Source organism: Papaver somniferum, chromosome 6 (assembly GCF_003573695.1).
Source record: "Papaver somniferum cultivar HN1 chromosome 6, ASM357369v1, whole genome shotgun sequence".
In the NCBI taxonomy this organism is placed as follows: Eukaryota; Viridiplantae; Streptophyta; class Magnoliopsida; order Ranunculales; family Papaveraceae; genus Papaver; species Papaver somniferum.
Window position 1 is genome coordinate 86,958,449 of NC_039363.1, and position 24,303 is coordinate 86,982,751.

Genomic DNA, 24,303 nt, shown 5'->3' on the forward strand with positions numbered 1-24,303 from the left:
AAGTGTAACAATTACCTTGCCCCGAAACTCCCTTGCTTACATTTATCCCGTACGTGTGCAAAAATCCAAATACCAATACGAACCACCATGACCAATGGAAATGGTTTCTAAATGTCTTATAATAACCTAAAATGATTGTTTGTAGAAGGATTTTGCAAATGAATGCACAGAGGTGCAATAATTTGTCCGACCTGAAACTCATTTTCTTACATTTATCCCATACGTGCGCAAAAATCGAAATACCAATACGGACCACCATGACCAATGGAAATGGTTCAAAATGTCTTATAATAACCTAAAATTATTGTTTGCAGAAGGATTTTGCAAAAGAATACACAGAAGTGCAACAATTAGCCTGCCCCCAAACTCCCTTTCTTACATTTATCCCATACGTGTGCAAAAATCGAAATACCAATACGAACCACCATGACCAATGGAAATGGTTTTTAAATGTCTTATAATAACCTAAAATGATTGTCTGTAGAAGGATTTTGCAAATGAATGCACATAAGTGCAACAATTAGTCTGCTCTGAAACTCCCTTTCTAACATCTATCCCATACGTGTGCAAAAATCGAAATACCAATATGGACCATCATGACCAATGGAAATGGTTCAAAATGTCTTATAATAACCTAAAATGATTGTCTGTAGAAGGATGTTGCAAAATAATACACAGAAGTGCAACAATTAGCCTGCCCCGAAACTCCATTTCTTACATTTATCCCATACGAGTGCAAAAGTCAAAATACCAATACGGACCACCATGACCAATGGAACATGAGAATAAAAGAAATACATCAGATTAAAACAACTACTACATAGGCGGCGTCAGTTCTTGGCGGGTGGTGGAATTCGTAGGCCGATGTAGGGATCGTATTTGATGAGCACCCTAAGAATGTTGAAACAAGCATGGAAGTCGAAAGGACGACCGTGGTGAGATACTGGCCACATCGCTAGAGTTCTGGGTTCCACTTCGGCTTCACCGTTGAGCTTATTTTTGTGATTCTCCATTAGTTGAGAGATGAACTTCGATACATTACAACTAATTACACTAAAAGGATGCGCTAATCCGTGACAATCACGCCTATTAATGTTCGTCGTTTCAGCAACGAACATTTCAAAAACTTTCTTCCAGAACGTTGATTGTGATACATTCCTACCGGAAGCAACATCAGCGGCAACATCTTGTGTTTGAAAAACGTAGGCTCTGCAAATAGCTAAATCCTCTTGTTGAGTGAATCTAATAAAATGAACTCTGAGAGGCATTTTTGTAGATGATTTGAGAGGAAAGAATGTGTAGAATGTATGAATTTAGAGTTGAAATGAGGAGTATTTATAGATTTCAAAAAATGTAGCCGTTGGGTCAAAGGTTTTTGCGGCCGTTCAGATTGAGTCGTTCGCGCCATTGGGTCAGACACTGGCGTTCTTGATACGGACGCGGGTGTTATAATTAAACACACGCATTGTAAGTACACACGCTGGCGTTATTTCTTCATACGCCAGCATTAGTATCAAGGACACCCGTCTTTAACACAGACGCGCGCTAGATGTTCCGACTCAATGTTCAAAGCAACAGATTTGTTGATTTGAACATCAATTTTTCATGTTTGTTCATTCCATAGTGGGAGAAAAATGAAGAAACTCTGAGTTTGTTCATTCCATAGGAACTACTCTAAGTTAAAAGATGGATCCGTAAAAAATTTTACTACTAAATCTGATCGTTGGCTTCCCTTATCATATATAAAGTGACCATAATAACCATCTTATCTTTTTTTGGGCCGGACGAACTTAATAAAGGAGATCCAGATCCATTTGACGAGCAAATAACTTGAAAATCGAAGTCGGTAAAACCAATCCCTAAAATCCTCCTCCGTTTGTATAGTCAAATAAATCTAAGACCTAACTTTATGTAGAGAAAAAAAACTGTGGAGATTTCTGATGCCTGCAAATTAATGAATCAAATGGCGAGAATCATCAAGAAAGCGATAACCCCGGTGTTACTGGCGTATTCGAGGAGGACTGCTCGTATAAATTACAGCTCTTCTTCTTCCATCTTCATCACCCAACAATTGAAGAACAGCAGCAGTACCAATATCAGCCATAGTAGTAGCAGTTTAATTTATCAAATTAGGACTCCAACTCGTGACTTCTCTTCTTCTTCTTCTACCGGTAAGAAGGGACCGTCTGGATCTGATAAAATCACAGGTACCGGTGAGGAAGCTGTTGAACATCTTCTTAAAAAGGTTTGTTTGTTTTTGTAAAATTCTATCTTTCGAACCTACCTTGTTACGTTATTCATCTTTAGGGTCCAACAAACACACACAATTTGAACATCACTCCACTCTACTCATTCCAATTTTGATGTCTGCTTCATCAAGCAGCCTTAGGGAGATACTGATCATTCTCTAATAACTACCAGTTAATTTATCTAAGACACTGCAAGAGATATATTGTGGTTGTCAAATTGGAAAATTTTCTATTCTTTAGCCGGAAAGAGTGATTAATTGAAATAGAATTGACTATAGCCGTGATGAGATATGAACACGCCACTTAATATATCTCCTCGTATTAGAGTTACAAGTGGGTGTTGCACACCACAAACTGCTTTGCAATAGTTATCAAGCTGTAGTCAAGATTTTTATGTAAAGTTATGTCTTGATGTGTTGGGCAGGTTGTGGAGACACCAAGTGAGTTTCCTTTCAAAATTGAAGATAAACCATGGGAGAAAACCATAACATTGATTGGAGACTACGGCGGTGATGAGATCAAAGTCATAGTTCACATGCCTACAGATCATTCCTCTACAATCGAGGAAACCGGTGATGACCAGAATCATGTCCAAAACAAGGATAGCGCTAGTGACCCACAATCCAGCATTCACTTAGTTGTAACTCGAACGAATTTTCTCGGGACTACTTTGGAGTACGGTGTCATTGCTTATCCAGATGACTTTTCGATAGACAGTTTCTGTGTCAAGTATGCAAGGATTCCATAACAAAATATCTATTACAGAGGATCTGACTACGCGTAAGTACTGGAATTATATAGGTAGTTCTATTTCTATCAGTTGTTGCACTCGTTCTATATTGTACCTTTTATTTTTTCTTGAATGAAATTGGATAACAACTTGCGGAGAGAATTTCAGAGACGTTTGAAGATCAGAGGAATCATACCCAGTACCACCAGATTCTTACATGAGTACATGGCTAACAAAGACATCTGCTCATCAGATTCATCCAATTCTCCTACTCCTACTCCTGATGAGTCTACTCCTGAATCTGTAAAAACAACAGTGTTTAATGATGAAGGATTTCCTGTCGACCCTGACATAGGTAATACTGTTTGATGTTTCGATTTTGTTGGACGAGTATATGTATTGATTCTTACTGAATTATATGGTTTACACAGAAATACACAGACAAAGAGGACATCCACTTGTCAGGTATTATTCTCAGCTTATTGTCATCATCTTTTTTATTTTTCATCATGCGTAAAGGCATCTCCCATGCTAGGGTCAAAAAAATTTACCTGATATTTTGTATAAACAAGCTAGAAATAAAAAGAAAAACACTATGGATAAAAACAAATGGAAATAGAATTTTGCCGAAAAATTTTATCTTCAATGGTAAGGATGGATCTCCATAATTTTTTAGTCTAGATCAGAGTCACGAAGGAAGTCTTGATGTGACTTCAATTTAACCTTTTTTCCCTGTATTCAAAATGTTTTATTAACCACTCACAAATTTTTATTGTTTTCAGTGAAAAACCTTATCATCCTATGTTTTCAAAATTTTAAAAATGATGCTCACGTTCTAATTGTTTATTGTTATTAATTAGTGTTTTTTTTTTGGGTTTTATTAATGGCAGTGCTGAGGATATCCGCAACAGTGGAAAGAACCCCGAAGACTTCGTTTGGATTCCATATCCATATACTCGGTATTAGATATTACCTAGTTTTTCTTCTTCTCGTTGTTTTGTTGTTATAATGAGTATAATTATTTCTCCAATCGTGGTGAGAAATGTGCACCGTCATCATGTGGGGTGCACAAAATTGGACTTGTTTGTTATCATTCGCGTGCGTTCACCTAGTAAGAAAGGGTGTTTTTAACTTGTGCTGCATATAAGACTCAACAAAAATGGGTGTTGTTAACCATTGAGACACGGTAACTGCCATTTTTGAAGGTGCAAGCTTTTGTGAATGCTTCATAAGAGTTAGTCTTAGTCAGACTAACAGTGTTGCGAACTTACAATACTAACTTCTATTATTTTATTATCATTTTGGTGTTCTGAATCAACTAAAGTATTTTTTTTTTTGTGACAATAGTAGTGAGAAGCTATTGTGGCTTGAAATTACCAGAGAGGGTTTCTGCGCTTCTGAAAGGTATTATTGTTAATACTATTTTTTTTATTCTTTCTATCCCAGTTGTCCAGTGGCCAAACTCTGATACTTAAGGTTAGAAGTTTGAGTTCCCGCGCTGACCATCTGCAAAAAAAATAAAAAAAAAATACAAATTATTAACTAGTTTGATGTTTACTAATGGCAGTGAATCGGAATATTTTGATGATGAATACTGGAGGAGTGATAATTCTGACGTATTCCTTGATGGCGAAGCTTTCAATGCGAATCCTTATAGATGTTTACCTCTTAAATTATTTGGGGACCCCACTGTTATCTCGGAAGAGATGGATAAGATATTGTATCCTGATCTCATACATGTTAATGATCCTGAAAAAGCTTGGGAAGAACTTGGCATGGCCCTAAGAGCATACAATGATGTGATGAATAAGATAAAGTTCTCTGATGGACCACCTATTGATTCAGATCTTGAACATCGTCAAGGATATTGTACTCCCCATGTTCCAATTCCCTCTGTTCCAATTTAGATGATGTTTTAAAGATTCAAATCTTGAATATCATCAAGGATATTGTACTCCCTCTGTTTCAATCCCCTGTTTAGATGATGTTTTAAAGTTTTTCACGCAGTAATTTTTTTTCTTCTAAATTTGCCTATGTTTACTTTAAACTTCCAAGTTTTTTGTTTCTGGATTATGAACCGGATGTAATTCCACTTGGGATGAACAAATATCTCAACCCAAGATAATAGAGAATATATTTAAAATTTTAAATTAAGTGAATTATTTATGACCGATAACAAAAACAATGAATGTCACGTTGATCCCAAAGCTGGGGTAAATCAGTGAGAACTTGGAGAAAATAGCTGAAAATCAGTGAGAACTTGGAGAAAATAGCTGAACCCTCGTCTATTTTGGAAAAACAAAACAAAAAAAAAACCTAAAGCATCATCTAATGTGGAATGGAGGGAGCATGTTAAATTTGAGATTGCTCTAAATTTTTATTACTATCTCCGTCCAGCATACAAAGGCATGATTTTGAATTTTAGTCCACCAATTTTTGTTTAGAGTCTGAACGACAATTAATTTAAAGCTAATGTTTTGTTTGATGATTCAGTTGTATTTTGATGTTGTGGTATATTTTCCGTTTTTGGCAAAAAGCCATATAATCCTGTCTGGTTGGTTGTTCCATGTGATGTGAATGCTGACGATTCGTCGAACTATGGGTTGGGGAAATAGATACATCCTATCATGATTTCAGTTCCTTGTTAACCAGGGGATGATGTTAGCAGCCGATGTAGGATGACATAGGTTCGGTTAATGTTGTTATTGAATTATGGAATCTAGTTTGCTTGGATATGAGAATTTTATCCATCTCCAATTTTATGAAAGAGATGATGTTTGAAGGTTTATATGAGCAATGCCGGCTGTCTCCATTGTGGCGGAGAGATGACGGGAGGGGAGGGATGTTTTCGAAGATGGGGTTCTATTTGAGGTATTTTGCATTATATAATTTGGTTAATACTGAGGTGGGTTTTTCGTGAATTTTTCAGATCTGTTTCATGTCTTAGTGCTTTGTTGTGGTCCTTGCTGCTTCAGGTGCTCAGTTCTCCCTGAGTTTTAGGTTTGTGTAGCTTGTCCCTTTTTAACAAGCAGAGCTTTTTGATGGGAGAGTCATGGTCGTAGAAGAAATTTTTCGTGATACGATCCATTTTTTGTGGATGTGTGTATGAAGAGTTTTTTTTTGCATGATTTGATCTATAACAAGTGACAAAATCACTATTCTGTGTAAAAATTGTAGAAAAAAATGCTATAAAACTGACCTAGATCGACCCCCTCAATGATACCATGACAAAGTTAATGAAAATATGTGGATGTAATGTTATTACAGAGTAATGATCTGGTATCTAATACAGACAAAGACGAGAGGTATTAACACTGTCTGACAGACAGACAGAGTATGACTTCACTATACATGACTTTTCTTTTATATACCCAAAATTTCAAACTCTCAAATCAACCTTACAAAAACCTCAAAATCCATGACCAAACCACAAATGCCTTTCACTCAACCTCCTTATTCTAAATCTTTTAATACTTTTTTTTTTTTTGAAGCATGAACTAGTATTGATAAAATTAAAGTGGAATTACACGTGGGAATGTTGCTCCCATGGTGTCATTTAATACAGTTTGTTTCAAAAAACTAGGAACCGTGTACTCCCAAATTTTAGTGTGCAATACTCCCTGTTGACTATTGTGTGCCGCATGATTAGCAAGAGAGTCCGCTGCCTGATTTGCTTCCCTGTAAATGTGAAAAAAATTGTAATGGGGAATTTCTTCCAGTCTTTTGGTGATCTCAGCAAGCATGTCTCTCAGGTACCATGGAGGATCAGCCATTTTGTTGATGAAATGAACTAATGTCTGCGAATCATATTCAATGTATATTTTAGTCCATTGGTACAGTGTGACCTTTCGTAAGGCCATTAGGAGTGCCCATGTCTCTGCTAGTAGCGTTGTTGTGATTCCTAACGGTTGGGCCATTGCAACAATAACTGAGGTTGTCGAGTCTCTGCAAATAAAACCACCTCCTGCGGGTCCCGGATGTCCGCGAGCAGCTCCATCTGTGTTGATTTTGATCCAATGCGGTTCCGACGGTTTCCATCCAACCTGAATATTCCTTGCCGGCCGGAGTGATGAAGTGGTAGGTGTCGTAGCATTCATGCCTGGTAGGGGTGGAGGTAACAATGAATTTTCCCAATTGTATTCTTGGTGCATGTGGTTTGCTGGTTTGACTATATCGGAAGGCGATTTATGTTTTCATCCATAAACTAGCTCATTCCTGGCCAACCAAAGTGCCCACAAGATGAAGCAAAAGGAGGTTGTTGCAGTTATGGATTGTCTGAGTTGTAGTATTTGGTTGACAATGGTTGATGGAGTGAATGGTTGAGGTCTTTGGTGTTGAAAGCCAGGCTCTACTTCATGATGGTTGAAGAGAAGGTTCCAAACTTCTCTGGCGAATTGGCAGGTGAGAAGGATATGTTCAGCAGTTTCTGGAGATAAGTTACATCTAGGACATACGTCGGAGGTAGTAAGGTAAATTTTATATAATAGAGTGAAGGTAGGTAAGCCTTCGTTGATAGATTTCCACAAGAAAAGATGTATTTTTGGGGGGCATTTTAGTGTCCAGATGTGAGTTGAGGGTTGTAGCTGATTTGTAGGGTGGGTTGCAGTGGACTGTTGGGTGAGCATACGGTATCCGGAGCTAACTATGTATTTCCAAGATTTTGTGTAAGGCCAAATAATTTTGTCGGGTGGACCATCTTGAGGGAGATGAATGTTAACGATCCCGAGAATAGCTGATTCTGATAATTGAGACAATCAGTCATGGTTCCAAGAGTTTGAACTTGAGTCTATAAGATCTGCTACTAGAGGAAACTTTTGGCACTGGTTTTTGGTTTAAAGGTGGGTGGTCCGGGATCCAATTTGAGTCGGTCTGGATTGAATTTCCTGTGCCTATTTAGTGGAAAATATGAGGTGAGATACAAGGAAGAAGGGAATTGAGTTGTTGCCAAAGAGGGCTAGCCGAGTTTGGGGGTGGGGGGAGGGGTATCGGTTTGATTGGAGAAAAGGTTCATTGTTGAAATATTTTTCTCTACACATTGATGTATAAATCGAGTCAGGCTGATCATGAATTTTCCAAACTCGTTTGAGTAATAGTGCTTTGTTGTGGTATAAGCTTTTCCTAATTCCCAGTCCCCCTTCAGCTATTGGTTTCGATAGTTTATCCCATCCCATGGGATGCAGTTTTTTGATAGATGCATCATGGCCCCAGAAAAAATTCCTAGTAATTTTGTCTATTTTCTTATGAACTTGCATTGGTAAAAGGTTTGTATGCATAATGTGGTTTGCAGTAGGTAGTAGATAAGTTTTAATGAGTACTAACCTTCCTTTTTGATTTAGACATTTCGTTTTCCAACCTTTCGCTTTGCGAGCCATTCGTTGTATGAGTGGCCGGGAAATATGAGCTGATGTTCTTCCACTTTTGAATTGAACTCCCAAGTACAATGGTGGTGTTGATGTAGCCGGCATGTCGAAAACGCTTTGGATTTCACCGATGACGGTGGAATCAAGTCGTGGATGATGAATTATATTAGATTTGCTGGGGTTGATATGTTTTCCAGCTGAGTCGGAATAGGCATCGAGTAGCTGTGTGAGTTGAGTACAACTCAGTTGTGAAGCTTTGAACGTTAGTAGAAGGTCATCAGCATACATCAAGTGAAGTATTGGTGGTGCTTTCTTGGAAATGCTCAGTCCTGTAATGTTGTTTGTGTGTTCCAGGTGTGCCAGGTTTGTTGAAAGGATCTCCGCACAGATAATAAAGACATAAGGTGATAACGGGTCTCCTTGTCTTATTCCTCGAGAAGGTGAAATATAGCCATGTGGGGTTCCATTTACGTTGATGGAGTACGTGATTGTGGAGATACATAACATGATATATTGGGTAAACTGTTCTGAGAAGCCAAGTTCGGTAAAAAAGTTCTCTTCACGAATCCCCAATCCAGACTGTCATAGACTTTCTGAATATCTAGTTTAAGCCCAATTTTTGGTTCTTTAGTTAAGTGGGAGGTTCTGATGTGGTGAAAAAGTTCTCCCGCTATTGCTATATTATCTTGAATCGATCTTTGAGGTACAAATGCACTTTGGTAAAGGCTTATAAGGAAAGGTAGTATTGGTCGTAATCGATTTACTAGTATTTTGGCTATGATTTTGTAGGTCACATTGCACAAACCTATAGGTCTGAATTGGGATGCAGTTGTTGGGTGATCCCCTTTTGGTATTAGTGTGAGATTTGTGTGATTCGTCAGGGGATGCATATTAAAATTCACAAATAATTCTCGGACCATTGCAATGAGTTGGAGTTTGGTGGTATCCCAGAAAACTTTGAAAAACTACTTGTGAAACCGTCCGGTCCGGGAGCCTTTTCTGATCCAATCACCCAAAGTGCCTCCTTTATTTCATCTTCAGTTACAGCTTGAGTCAGGGTAGTACATTGGTTTGCTGTCAACCGAGGGGTGATCGTGGAGAATAATTGGTCATCCAGTATGGTACTAGGAGTTGTATATTGGTTTGTGAAATGTTGTAGTAACAGGTCAATGATCTGGTTTTTTTCAAAAACCCAATTTCCATTCTGGTCTCTCAGTTGTTGAATGTTGTTGCAGCTTCGATGTATAGTTGTGTGGTGTGGAAAAAAGATGTGTTTCTGTCACAAGATTGAAGCCACTGGATTCTTCCCTTTGTTGCCAGTATGTTGCATGACACTGTAGTAAGGATAAATGAGCTGCACGAAGTTCTTTTTCTTGTTGTATCCACTGAGCTAGTATCTGACCTGTCTGTATTTCACATTGATGTTATGCAAATTTTAATTCTGCTGCAGACGTTTTGATCATGTTGGGGAGGTGGCCGAAAGTTTCTTTATTCCATTGTGTCAGGATGTTTGCAGTTGTGATGAGTTTGATCTGAAGATTGGTCGTCGGTTCATGATCAGACGTTGTTTCCCAGGCTCCATTGACAATGCGGTATATATTAGGGTGAGATAACCATAGGTGTTCAAATTTATAATTCCTTCATTTCTCCAGTTTAAATGTTTGGTTCTAAGCAGTATAGGAGCATGGTCCGAAGCAATGCGTGGCAGGTGAGTGACACTGCATGAGGATTGCTCGTACGCCATCTTTGGTTTGCCATGGATCTGTCTAGCCGTTCCATGATGAAGCAATCTCCTTGTTGATGATTTGTCCACGTAAATGGGTCTCCATTAAATCCTAGATCAATCAATCTTGTTTTGTCGATCATATTTAAAAAAGGTTGAGTTTGAGCATATTTACCGGCCTACCTCTTTCTTTTTCGATGGTAGGATAACTTCATTGAAATCTCCAATCAATACCCACGGAAGTAACGAAGGTTGGAACACATTAGAGAAGTTATTCCATAAATCCCATCTGGCATCTGGGTGAGGTGGACCATACATTCCGGTACATAACCAAGGAAGAGCTGGTTGTGGTGTAACAAGCACGTGAATGTATCTGAGAGTGGAGTAGTATCTGTGCGTGAATTATGTTCTGCCACATTAGGCAGAGGCCACCTCTGTGTCCTATTCGCGGACGGTAAAGCAATTGTCAAACCTTAAGGTCCGCTGCACTGAGGTCATATGTTGTTCAGTCGCCAGAGTTTCTGAAAGGAACACAATATCCGGTCTATGCGATGAAATGAGTCCACGCAATGTTGGATCGTGGGGTCTTGGTTGATGCCTTGACAGTTCCACGCTAAAATAGAGATGTTACTAGCCATAATTTACTTGAATGAAGAAATTATAACAGCCACAAAATAACTTCGCTTGTCTGGAAAACTTGAAGCGCCAAAGCCTATTGGTATTGTAGCCCTCAGATAGTCCGAATTAATCTTCTTGTGTGCCGATAAATCCTTTGGTTGTTGGAAAGCCGCAGTAGACGAGTCTGTAAAAGAGCCTGAGTTTAATCAGGGATCAAGGATGTTGAGGGTCTCGAAAGCTCGTTCTTGAGGAGCACAAAAGGAAATATTTGAGGCCCAAAAGAGATAACGAGTAACAAGCCCACAACAAATCAGTTACACACCAAACTACACTTATATTACAGACAACTCACACTATTACAAATCTTACAATTAGAACAGACTTACTACAGGACTACTGACACCAAACTGAAACACTCACAACCAAAGTACAAAGCTATTGCAGACTAGGACTTGTACAAGAACACTTGTACAACCTAGTACAGTATAACCTATTACAATACTAGGGAGGCTGTTCTAGATAAACACGAACTATAAAACCCAGAAGGAAAGACACTGCAGACAACAAGGTGAAAGACAAGAAAAAACTTGAACTGTACCTAGCTAAGAAAGAAACTGAAACTTACAGCAATCAAAAAGAAACTTCCTAATAAACTGCACTAGTTTGATTAAAACTTCAAAGAAACTTCCTAAAGAACTGACACTTAGCTAAAAAGAAACTGACTGTTAGGTTTGATCAAGAAAAAGAAACAGAAAACGTTCTAAAAGAGGTTGGCCAACCCAAAACAAACAAGCTTCATCATTTGATCTTCAAAGAAATCTTCCATCAAGCAAAACATTTAAGAAGTATGGTTAATTCTTCACAACTCTCTTGCCTTTGTAATCACCTGGAGTTGGTGTTTCTTGTTCTTCCTTGACTGAGTCCCTAGCTGCTAATGCTTGTTCTTCATATCCTAGTGATTCCCAAATTTCAGCAGGTACACTCTCTGGCCTAACAGGTGGTGAATCTGGTTCGCGTGGTGGCAGCATGATATATGTCCACTAACAAAGTTGGATTATTTATCGCAAGCTCCTGATATTGTTTTCTTCTCTAGGATTAGTTTCACTAATCATCCATGCCCTGTAATCTTCAATTGTAGGCCAGAGGTGTGCTCTTGAAGAAGATGCAGCTGCAAAATCAAGATTTCCAGCTGGGAACAAGTCATTGGTATAAACTCTTCTAAATTTTTTCAGGGAAAAAATTGTATAGACAGTGGCTAGGGTTTGGTCTCTTGGCTGATGGAGTATGAGTCGGAATCCATGTGATTTCATAAGGTTTAGGATTGATAAATGGCTCAGAGGGGTTACACTCAATGTCATCCCATTGATGAGGGTTCACCACAAATATGGGTGAATTAGGTTTAACAATATTCATTGATGTCTCTTCATCCTCTTCAGGAAATATGGCTTCATTATAGTCTCTCATGATCCTTTCAGAATGATTGGTATTGCTTGTGTTGCTTGAAGAATCTGTATCATTGGCAAACAAACCCAGTTCATCGTCTGCATCATCTGCCAAATTTCCCATGTACTCATTTTCTTGCCGGTGCACAGGTGGGTATAAAGTTGGTGCTGCTGGAAGTTGGTATCCCCGTTGAATGAGGTTCTGAGCATGACGATATTGTGCACAACCTTCTTGTCTGTGACCCAATCTGCGGCAAAAATCATAGAAATTGTATGGAAGGTCATGGTACTCAAAGGTAAGTGTGTTGAAGTCGCCTCTGCCATTGTCTGCTAGAGTTTCTGCCCTTAAAGTATTGAAAATGTTCATTGTAACTCTTACTGTCATACCATATTCTCCATTGACTTCAAGTCTTGGTGGATCAAAAGCTATAATTTGGCCCATGTCATACACATACCCTCTGATATCATCAAAGTCTTCTAACTGTTCTAAGGTTAATCCTCTTATAGTGATATTAAGTTCTACATTTGTTAAGTGAATTTCAAGGATGTGTTGTCCTTGATGCCATACACTTAACATAAAAGTATCATTCATAATAGCCCTTGACCCATGCCTAACAACTCTAGCAAATTCATGAAACAATTCAAATCTAATGAGATAGTATTTATACCAGAATGCTTCACTGAGAAACCTCCTCTGATTCTCCATATTCTTTTCAATGCACAACGTAGATGCCATGCATTTACACCTTGTAAGGAAAAAAACCCTCCAATAATACAATGTCTCCAAACATGAAATGGAACATTCAGTTGGTTATTTGGGTCTTGATTGAAATTCAAGTTCCTACCAGTGTCTAATCTCATGGAGTATTGAAGCATATTAATGAGATTTTCAAGATCACCATTCCAAACAGACGGCATGGTGTGAGGTGAAAAAACTAAACAGATGCAAGGTTGATAAAACAATAAGGTTCTCAGGTTAAAAAGGATGTGTATTTAGAAGTACTTTAAGGTATGTATCGACCTCAGTTCTGTGAGGTCTATAAATAAGTATAACATGGTGAAGATAATTATTAGTAGGTGTGAAAGGGTACGAAACAAGAAATTAACCAGATAATGAAAAACAGGGCATTAATAATTTCCAGACTGACAGAAGGTTCAAGACGATTGATGTGAAAAAAGATTGTCTAAGAGTTCAGAAGAAGGCATGTTAAAGTACCTCCAGGTAGATGCTTAGCATTTGTAGCAGCCACACATATCCAATAGAAATAACCAACCTTCTGAGGATTCATTTTGAGAAAACCCAATATGCAACGAAATCTAAAGAGTTGATTAGAAAACCCATTTGCTATAAAGGAATAAAAGACCATACCTAACCAGAAGATTTAATATCTGCCTCAATTTAGCAATTAATGTGAGTAGATATACACATATATTGATTGAAGCATACTGGTCTTCTGAGATCAGCTATCAATTAAAGTGAGATGTTCAAATGGGGAATTGATGCCTGCCGCCATAGACTTGAACCTTCAGGGAAGAACAAAATGAAGAGATGTGTGTAAAGAAATTTGAAATTAGGTATGGATGTGAAAATTATTTTGATAGATAGGTAGATTATGCTTGGATGGGTTGGCCAACCACAAATACCAAAAAATGGCTAAAAATAAGAAAGATCAATTGAAATTGAAATTGGGATTTAGGGTTTACTGAAAAACTAGATAGAAAACGGGTTTTTTTAATACTTGGAATATTATCTCTCTAACAATTTTTCCTCCTTTGCATAGTCCATTCCTTTTCTTTTCCCTCTCTTCCTGACATTTTCATTCCGAGTATCGTTTTTCTTTTCTTGTTTGTTTGATTAGCGAAAATACTACCTATATACAGGATATAGAATGTTAGATTAAAAAAATAAGGATAAGCAACAAGCCCTAACTGGAAATGATGTCCACCGAGTCCGAAGGCTTTCCTATTCATGTTTTATCTCTTACTACAGACTTTTGAAGATAAGGATTAGGATTGAATGTTTGTCATCTAGAATTGAAGATCACTGTGAACTGGAGAAAATAGGAGGAAAGCGTACATTTTCAGGGTTAATTAGGCCGACACCGAACGAAGCGAGGGAGGACTCTATATATTGTGACTTTATGTCATTGTGAAGCATGACATTTTTTTTTCAATTTGACACAAAAGATTGGATTTGGTGTCTGTCTATTAGTAAAAATTCGAAATGCCCCTCAAAAAGTTTGTAGGCGTAATTTATGTTTTTCTTCTGTTTTAGACAATTTCATAAATAAGCAGAAGTTGAAGGGCGATCGCGTAAATGCTCGGAAAGAAAAAACATGGAAGTTGGAATCATCTTAATTGTTTTAGGGCATTTTTGTTAAAATCAAAATAGAGGTCTTGAGTTCGAACCGACCACCTCCAAAAACTTCTATTTTATTTTATTTTTCCTTTTTCTTCTTCTTCCTCTCGATTTCGATCAAACTTCATTAACAAACAAATCTATGGTTTGAAGTTAATTAAATACTCTGACTAAATTGGGGCCTATACCACTCAATTGGGGTCTATAGCTAGATGACGAAAAAGGTCATTAGAAAACACTTCACACCACCCCTTATCAAAATAATTACCAAACTACCTATTTTATCCCTGATTAATTAGCACTAATTAATCATATTAGGGGTTAATTTTGTTTTGGATGTGAGATTAACTAATGTCAGAGAGTTCATCAAAACATCAACATTTTGATTTTTTTTCTTCGTAAAAGTTACACAAAACTGGTTTACGTTCATTCACTTGTAAACCGATTCTGGATTGGTGTTTAGAATTACCAGAGGACATCCAGAATCGCTTTGACATGTTTTATAATCCGATTATGGAAATCGTATTTTTCTTATGACATATATAAACCGATTGTTTCCTTTCATTACCAATTTTCATTCATCACATTATTATTGTAGGATGCATTTAGCACATGCATCAAGCCTTTGAATCCCTAGGCGACCCTAGTGGACGAGTTATAGTCTCGTGAGGGTTTAAATAGAGGTCTACCCAAAAAACCTTTACAAAAACTTCTAAAGCTATCAATCTTCCTCCGACGAAGACGACACACAAGTAGTCCGGGTTATCCTCCGGGATTCTATCTGCCAAGAAGTGACAGGTTGCATCGAATGCAAATGCTTCCCCCTTTACTTCCAAGTAGCGCGCTTTCACGACTTCGTGCTACAAAAACACAAAAACAAGCTTACATTTGTTAGTGGTGTTTCGTTGGAAGATAACACAACATGGGGTACGTAAAAAAACCACAAAATTACTTACAAATTGTGCAATGGAGAAGGTTAAGGGGCGAGCGTTAAAAATTGGAGGTTGGAGAGCTAAAAATGCAAGTATCGCATTTTCGATGACTAAGTGTCTTTCATGGATGGCTTGAACACTTCTTGCGTTAGGATTTCCAAATTCTTCGATAAATTTGTTGTGTACTTTAACCCAAAAGATTGTTGAATCCTCTCTTTTGAAAGATTGACGTCTAAGCCGATTTTCCGCATACCATTGCTTTCGTGATTGCCAAATCTTCCGCTGAGTCGAATGATGCCATTTCTTGTATGTATATGTATGAAATGAGTAGTTGTGGAGTATATGGAGTGAGGGGGAATAAAATGATCAATTTTCGGGAAAATGGGGTCCAAGGGTGAGGTCTTTATTTATAGAGAAAGTCCCAAACGGCTATTTTTTTTGGAAAACGTGTAATAATTTGAAATAATCGGTCTTTTAGAAGGACTATAAAATCCGATTGTGTTTATATGCCATAAGGAATCGGTCTTTCTTGCGACCAAAGTAAACCGATTAGAGTCATTTTAAATTTTGAATTTTGACCGACACTAATCGGTTTATATATTTCCATATGTGATCTGTTTCTATACATCCAGAAAAATTGGCCTGCATAATCGGTTTATAATGACATATTGAGTAAACCGATTCTTGACATGTCAGGCTAGAATTATAGAGCAACACATAATTATAATTAAAGCTTCAAGCTCATCAAGTTCAACACAGATATCATCCAAAATAAAAATATTAAAAGAGTGTTAAGAACTTAAAATAACCACAAGTCTTGTAAACTTAAAATTTTAATATCTAAAACTTAAACAGCAGGAGCACCGGCACCAGCATCACCACCATCAGCAGGAGCACCAGCACCAGTAGCACCACCATCAGCAGGAGCAGCATCACCAACATCACCACCATCAGGAGAAGCAGCTTGTGCTTCAACCATTAGTTCCCACATATCTTGCATTTCTGCATGGACCTCCCTCCCAGATGAAATATTGTTTCTCCTCATTTTGGCGAAGGTGATGACCTCAATAAGCTCTTCAAGTAAAAGCTTATCAATCAATGCCAGGGCTTGTTCAAGCCGGGTTTCAGCTCCGAATGCAAACTTGTATAGGCTCCTCACCGACATTCTTTGTGGTTGCCTCAAGATATCCTCCACGATTAAATCGCGATTGTCGAATGGTAGGTGTCTGAAGTCCATTATGCACAAAAAATAAACAAAAATCAAGTAAAAAATCGGTACATAAAGAAATATATGTAACCCGATTCTGAAGAGACCTCTAAAATCGGTTTATGTGGTACATGTATAAAATCCGATTCTGAAAGAAACATGAACTTCAGACACCTACTATTCGACAATCGGATAATGTTAATCCTAATGTAAACCGATTACTGTGCATGCTCTTCATGGTCGGGGAAAAAATCCAGAATCGGTTTATTCGATAGGTAAATAAAAACCGATTCTGGGTGTAATCAGAGTTTTGATTTGTCAAAAACGATGATTTAAAGATGTAAATCAATAAGATAAGAAGATGGGTTGATGGAAATTTACCTTCTTCTTGGTTGGATCGAAGATCGTCGGAGTAGAGGATGAAAAAAAAAATGATTAGGGTTTTGAGAATTTGGAAAGTTTATGATAGAGATGGAAAGATTTTTTAGGTTTAGGTATTTTTGATTTTGGATTTACTGAAAATAGAAAGATTAGAATTTATATGAGTGAGTTTTAGAAATTAATGTGGGGGTAAATTAGTATTTTTTATAAGTTTTGGGTGCCTAGAATAATTTGGGGTGTGAGAAGGAAAAACCTATAGACCCCAATTAAGTGGTATATGCCCCAATTTAGCCGGGTTAAATAACTAATTCAGTCGATCAGAATCGATTAATTTCGGATCATGTTCATTCAAAATACGAGAAAAATATCAAAATCGTTAATTGTATGAAACTGGATCAAATTGATGCTTTTAGTTTGGATCTAATACAACCAATACCTTAAAGCAGAGCCAGGCCTGAGGCCGTGCTGGGTGTGCGACCGCACCGAGCCCAGCTTTGCCAGGGGCCTTTTTCCCTATTGACCTATAGTGTATAATCGCTTTCCCGTCCAAGCCCAGTAAGCCAACATATCAAAAATGAAAAAACCATTGCCTTTGTTAGGACTGGAACGTGATAAAAATGAAAAAATCTTTGCCTTCACTAGGAATGGAACGTGAGACCTTGGGTGAGATAGTTAAGTTCCTCAATCCACTACTTGTTTTTGTTATATTTTTCAGCTCCTGACCATGCATGAATGCATTTTGAATCTTTATGATATCCGGAGCTAACTGTGTATTTTTCAGATTTTGTGTAAAGCCAAATAATTTTGTCGGGTGGACCATCTTGAGGGAGATGAATGTTAACGATCTCGAGAATAGATGATTCTGGTAATTGAGACAATCGGTCATGGTTCCAAGAGTTTGAACTTGAGTCTATAAGATATGCTACTAGAGGAAACTTTTGGCACTGGTTTTGGTTTAAATGTGGGTGGTCCGGGATCATATTTGAGTCGGTCCGGATTGAATTTCCTGTGCCTATTTGGTGGAAAATATGAGGTGAGATACAAGGAAGAAGGGAATTGAGTTGTTGCCAAAGAGGGATAGCCGAGTTTGGGGGGGGGGGGGGGGGGTGGTTTGTGATTTGATTGGAGAAAAGGTTCATTGTTGAAATATTTTTCTCTGCACATTGATGTATAAATCGAGTCAGGCTGATCATGAATTTTCCAAACTCGTTTGAGTAATAGTGCTTCGTTGTGGTCTAAGATTTTCCTAATTCCCAATCCCCCTTCAGCTATTGGTTTCGACAGTTTATCCCATCCCATGGGATGCAGTTTTTTGATAGATGCATCATGGCCCCAGAAAAAATTCCTAGTAATTTTGTCTATTTCCTTATGAACTTGCATTGGTAAAAGGTTTGTATGCATAATGTGGTTTGCAGTAGGTAGTAGATATGTTTTAATGAGTACTAACCTTCCTTTTTGATTTAGACATTTCGTTTTCCAACCTTTCGCTTTGCGAGCCATTCGTTGTATGAGTGACCGGGAAATATGAGCTGATGTTCTTCCACTTTTGAATTGAACTCCCAAGTACAATGGTGGTGTTGATGTCGCCGGCATGTCGAAAACGCTTTGGATTTCACCGATGATGTGGAATCAAGTCGTGGATGATGAATTATATTAGATTTGTTGGGGTTGATATGTTTTCCAGATGAGTCGGAATAGGCATCGAGTATCTGTTTGAGTTGAGTACAACTCAGTTGGGAAGCTTTGAACGTTAGTAGAAGGTCATCAGCATACATCAAGTGAAGTATTGGTGGTGCTTTCTTTGAAATGCTCAGTCCTGTAATGTTGTTTGTATGTTCCAGGTGTGTCAGGTTTGTTGAAAGGATCTCCGCACAGATAATAAAGTCATAAGGTGATAACGGGTCTCCTTGTCTTATTCCTCGAGAAGGTGAAATATAGCCATGTGGGGTTCCATTTACGTTGATGGAGTACGTGATTGTGGAGACACATAACATGATATATTGGGTAAACTGTTCTGGGAAGCCAAGTTCGGTAAAAGTTCTCGTCACGAATCCCCAATCCAGACTGTCATAGGCTTTCTGAATATCTAGTTTAAGCCCAATTTTTGGTTCTTTAGTTAAGTGGGAGGTTCTGATGTAGTGAAAAAGTTCTCCCGCTATTGCTATATTATCTTGAATCGATCTTTGAGGTACAAATGCACTTTGGTAAAGGCTTATAAGGAAAGGTAGGATTGGTCGTAATCGATTTACTAGGATTTGGGATATGATTTTGTAGGTCACATTGCACAAATCTATAGGTCTGAATTGGGATGCAGTTGTTGGGTGATCCCCTTTTGGTATTAGTGTGAGATTTGTATGATTCGTCAGGGGATGCATATTAAAATTCACAAATAATTCTCGGACCATTGCAATGAGTTGGAGTTTGGTGGTATCCCGGAAAACTTTGAAAAACTTACTTGTGAAACCGTCCGGTCCGGGAGCCTTTTCTGATCCAATCGCCCAAAGTGCCTCCTTTATTTCATCTTCAGTTACAGCTTGAGTCAGGGTAGTACATTGGTTTGCTGTCAACCGAGGGGTGATCGTGGAGAATAATTGGTCGTCCAGTATGGTACTAGGCGTTGTATATTGGTTTGTGAAATGTTGTAGTAACAGGTCAATGATCTGGGTTTTTTCAAAAACCCAATTTCCATTCTGGTCTCTCAGTTGTTGAATGTTGTTGCAGCTTCGATGTATAGTTTTTGTGGTGTGGAAAAAATATGTGTTTCTGTCACAAGATTGAAGCCACTGGATTCTTGCCCTATGTTGCCAGTATGTTGCATGACGTTGTAGTAAGGATAAATGAGCTGCACGAAGTTCTTTTTCTTGTTGTATCCACTGAGCCAGTATCTGACCTGTCTGTATTGCACATTGATGTTATGAAAATTATAATTGTGCTGCAGACGTTTTGATCATGTTGGGTAGGTGGCCGAAAGTTTCTTTATTCCATTGTGTCAGGATGTTTGCAGTTGTGATGAGTTTGATCTGAAGATTCGACGTTGGTTCATGATCAGACGTTGTTTCCCAGGCTCCATTGACAATGCGGTATATATTAGGGTGAGATAACCATAGGTGTTCAAATTTATAATTCCTCTCATTTATTCAGTTTAAATGTTTGGTTCTAAGCAGTATAGGAGCATAGTCCGAAGCAATGCGTGGCAGGTGAGTGACAGCTTCATGAGGATTGCTCGTACGCCATCTTTGGTTTGACATGGCTCTGTCTAGCCGTTCCATGATGAAGCAATCTCCTTGTTGATGATTTGTCCACGTAAATGGGTCTCCATTAAATCCTAGATCAATCAATCTTGTTTTGTCGATCATATTTAAAAAAGGTTGAGTTTGAGCATATGTTACCGGCCTACCTCCTTTCTTTTTCGATGGTAGGATAACTTCATTGAAATCTCCAATCAATACCCACGGAAGTAACGAAGGTTGGAACACATTAGAGAAGTTATTCCATAAATCCCATCTGGCATCTGGGTGAGGTGGAACATACATTTCGGTACATAACCAAGGAAGAGCTGGAGGTTGTGGTGTAACAAACACGTGAATGTGGATCTGAGAGTGGAGTAGTATCTGTGCGTGAATTATGTTCTGCCACATTAGGCAGAGGCCACCTATGTGTCCTATTCGCGGGACGGTAAAGCAATTGTCAAACCTTAAGGTCCGCTGCACTGAGGTCATATGTTGTTCAGTTGCCAGAGTTTCTGAAAGGAACACAATATCCGGTCTATGCGATGAAATGAGTCCACGCAGTTGTTGGATCGTGGGGTCTTGGTTGATGCCTTGACGGTTCCACGCTAAAATAGAGATGTTACTAGCCATAATTTACTTGAATGAAGAAATTATAACAGCCACAAAATAACTTTGCTTGTCTGGAAAACTTGAAGCGCCAAAGCCTATTGGTATTGTAGCCCTCAGATAGTCCGAATTAATCTTCTGTGTGTGTAAATCCTTTGGTTGTTGGAAAGCCGCAGTAGACGAGTCTGTAAAAGATCCTGAGTTTAATCAGGGATCAAGGATGTTGAGGGTCTCTAAAGCTCGTTCTTGAGGAGCACAAAATGAAATATTTTAGGCCCAAAAGAGAAAACGAGTAACAAGCCCACAACAAAATCAGTTACACACAAAACTACACTTATATTACAGACAACTCACACTATTACAAATCTTACAATTAGAAAGCAGACTTACTACAGGACTACTGACACCAAACTGAAACACTTACAACCAAAGTACAGAGCTATTGCATACTAGGACTTAGTACAAGCACACTTAGTACAACCTAGTACAGTACAACCTATTACAATACTAGGGAGGCTGTTCTAGATAAACACGAACTATAAAACCCAGAAGGAAAGACACTGCAGGACAACAAGGTGAAAGACAAGAAAAAACTTGAACTGTACCTAGCTAAGAAAGAAACTGATTGAAACTTACATCAATCAAAAAGAAACCTTCCTAATAAACTGCACTAGTTTGATTAAAACTTCAAAGAAACTTCCTAAAGAACTGACACTTAGCTAAAAAGAAACTGACTGTTAGGTTTGATCAAGAAAAAGAAACAGAAAACGTTCTAAAAAGAGGTTGGCCAACCCAAAACAAACAAGCTTCATCATTTGATCTTAAAAGAAATCTTCCATCAAGCAAAACATTTAAGAAGTATGGTTAATTCTTCACAACTCTCTTGCCTTTGTAATCACCTGGAGTTGGTGTTTCTTGTTCTTCCTTGACTGAGTCCCTAGCTGCTAATGCTTGTTCTTCATATCCTAGTGATTCCCAAATTTCAGCATGTACACTCTCTGGCCTAACAGGTGGTGAATCTGGTGTCGCGGTGGTGGCAGCATGATATATGTCCACTAACAAAGTTGGATTATTTATCGCAAGCTCCTAATATTGTTTTCTTCTCTTAGGATCAGTTTCACTAATCATCCATGCCCTGTAATCTTCAATTGTAGGCCAGAGGTGTGCTCTTGAAGAAGATGCAGCTGCAGAATCAAGATTTCCAGCTGGGAACAAGTCATTGGTATAAACTCTTCTAAATTTTCAGGGAAAAAATTGTATAGACAGTGGCTAGGGTTTGGTCTCTTGGCTGATGGAGTATGAGTCAGAACCCATGTGATTTCATAAGGTTTAGGATTGATAAATGGTTCAGAGGGGTTACACTCAATGTCATCCCATTGATGAGGGTTCACAACAAAATATGGGTGAATTAGGTTTAACAATCTTCATTGATGTCTCTTCATCCTCTTCAGGAAATATGGCTTCATTATAGTCTCTCATGCTCCTTTCAGAATGATTAGTATTGCTTGTGTTGCTTCAAGAATATGTATCATTGGAAAACAAACCCAGTTCATCGTCTGCATCATCTGCCAAATTTCCCATGTACTCATTTTCTTGCCGGTGCACAGGTGGGTATAAAGCTGGTGGTGCTGGAAGTTGGTATCCCCGTTGAATGAGTTTCTGAGCATGACGATATTGTGCACAACCTTCTTGTCTGTGACCCAATCTGCGGCAAAAATCACAGAAATTGTATGGCAGGTCATGGTACTCAAAGGTAAGTGTGTTGAAGTCGCCTCTGCTATTGTCTGCTAGAGTTTCTGCCCTTAAAGTATTGAAAATGTTTATTGTAACTCTTACTGTCATACCATATTCTCCATTGACTTCAAGTCTTGGTGGATCAAAAGCTATAATTTGTCCCATGTCATACACATACCCTCTGATATCATCAAAGTCTTCTAACTGTTCTATGGTTAATCCTCTTATAGTGATATTAAGTTCTACATTTGTTAAGTGAATTTCAAGGATGTGTTGTCCTTTATGCCATACACTTAACATAAAAGTATCATTCATAATAGCCCTTGACCCAGGCCTAAAAACTCTAGCAAATTCATGAAACAATTCAAATCTAATGAGATAGTATTATATACCAGAATGCTTCACTGAGAAACCTCCTCTGATTCTCCATATTCTTTTCAATGCACAACGTAGATGCCATGCATTTACACCTTGTAAGGAAAAAAAACCTCCAATAATACAATATCTCCAAAGATGATGTGGAACATTCAGTTGGTTATTTGGGTCTTGATTGAAATTCAAGTTCCTACCAGTGTCTAATCTCATGGAGTATTGAAGCATATTAATGAGATTTTCAAGATCACCATTCCAAACAGACGGCATGGTGTGAGGTGAAAAACTAAACAGATGCAAGGTTGATAAAACAATAAGGTTCTCAGGTTAAAGGATGTGTATTTAGAAGGTACTTCAAAGTATGGTATCGACCTCAGTTCTGTAAGGTGCTATAAATAGGTATATAACATGGTGAAGATAATTATTAGTAGGTGTGAAAGGGTAAACAAGAAATAAACCAGACAATGAAAAACAGAGCATTAATAATTTCCAGACTGACAGAAGGTTCAAGACGATTGATGTGAAAAAAGATTGTCTAAGAGTTCAGAAGAAGGCATGTGTAAAGTACCTCCAGGTAGCTGCTTAGGAATTGTAGCAGCCAACAAAATATCCAATAGAAATAACCAATCTTCTGAGGATTCAATTTTGAGAAAACCCAATACGCAACGAAATCAAAAGAGTTGATTAGAAAACCCATTTGCTATAAAGGAATTAAAAGACCATACCTAACCAGAAGATTTAATACTTCCTCAATTGTAGCAATTGATGTGAGTAAATACACATATATTGATTGAAGCATACTGGTCTTCTGATATCAGCTATCAATTAAAGTGAGATGTATCAAATGGGAAATTGATGCCTGCCGCCATAGAGACTTGAACCTTCAGGGAAGAACAAAAGGAAGAGATGTGTGTAAAGAAATTTATGAAATTAGGTATGGATGTGAAAAATTATTTTGATAGATAGGTAGATTAATGCTTGGATGGGTTGGCCAAACCACAAATTAGCCAAAAATGGCTAGAGAAATTATTAGAAATTGAAATTGGGATTTAGGGTTTACTGAAAAACTAGATAGAAAACGGGTTTTTTTAATACTTGGAATATTATCTCTCTAACACTTTTCCTCCTTTGCATAGTCCATTTCCTTTTCTTTTTTCTCTCTTCCTGACATTTTTCATTCCGAGTATGTCGTTTCTCTTTTTCTTGTTTGTTTCATTAGCGAAAATACGTACCTATATACAAGATATAAGAATGTTTAGATTAAAAAAAAGAAGGATAAGCAACAAGCCCTAACTGGAACTGATGTCCACCGAGTCCGAAGGCTTTCCTATTCATGTTTTATGTCTTACTACAGACCTTT

The 24,303-nt window shown here is 38.0% G+C and overlaps 1 protein-coding gene across 1 annotated transcript; it reads left to right on the forward strand.

Annotated features, from left to right (window-relative positions):
* The first annotated feature begins 1,963 nt into the window (after positions 1–1,963).
* Positions 1,964–2,997, forward strand: LOC113291017. The gene is made up of 2 exons (XM_026540599.1): positions 1,964–2,245; positions 2,674–2,997. Exons 1-2 carry the CDS (start codon positions 1,964–1,966, stop codon positions 2,995–2,997), a joined length of 606 nt encoding a protein of 201 aa, XP_026396384.1.
* The last annotated feature ends 21,306 nt before the right edge of the window (positions 2,998–24,303 follow it).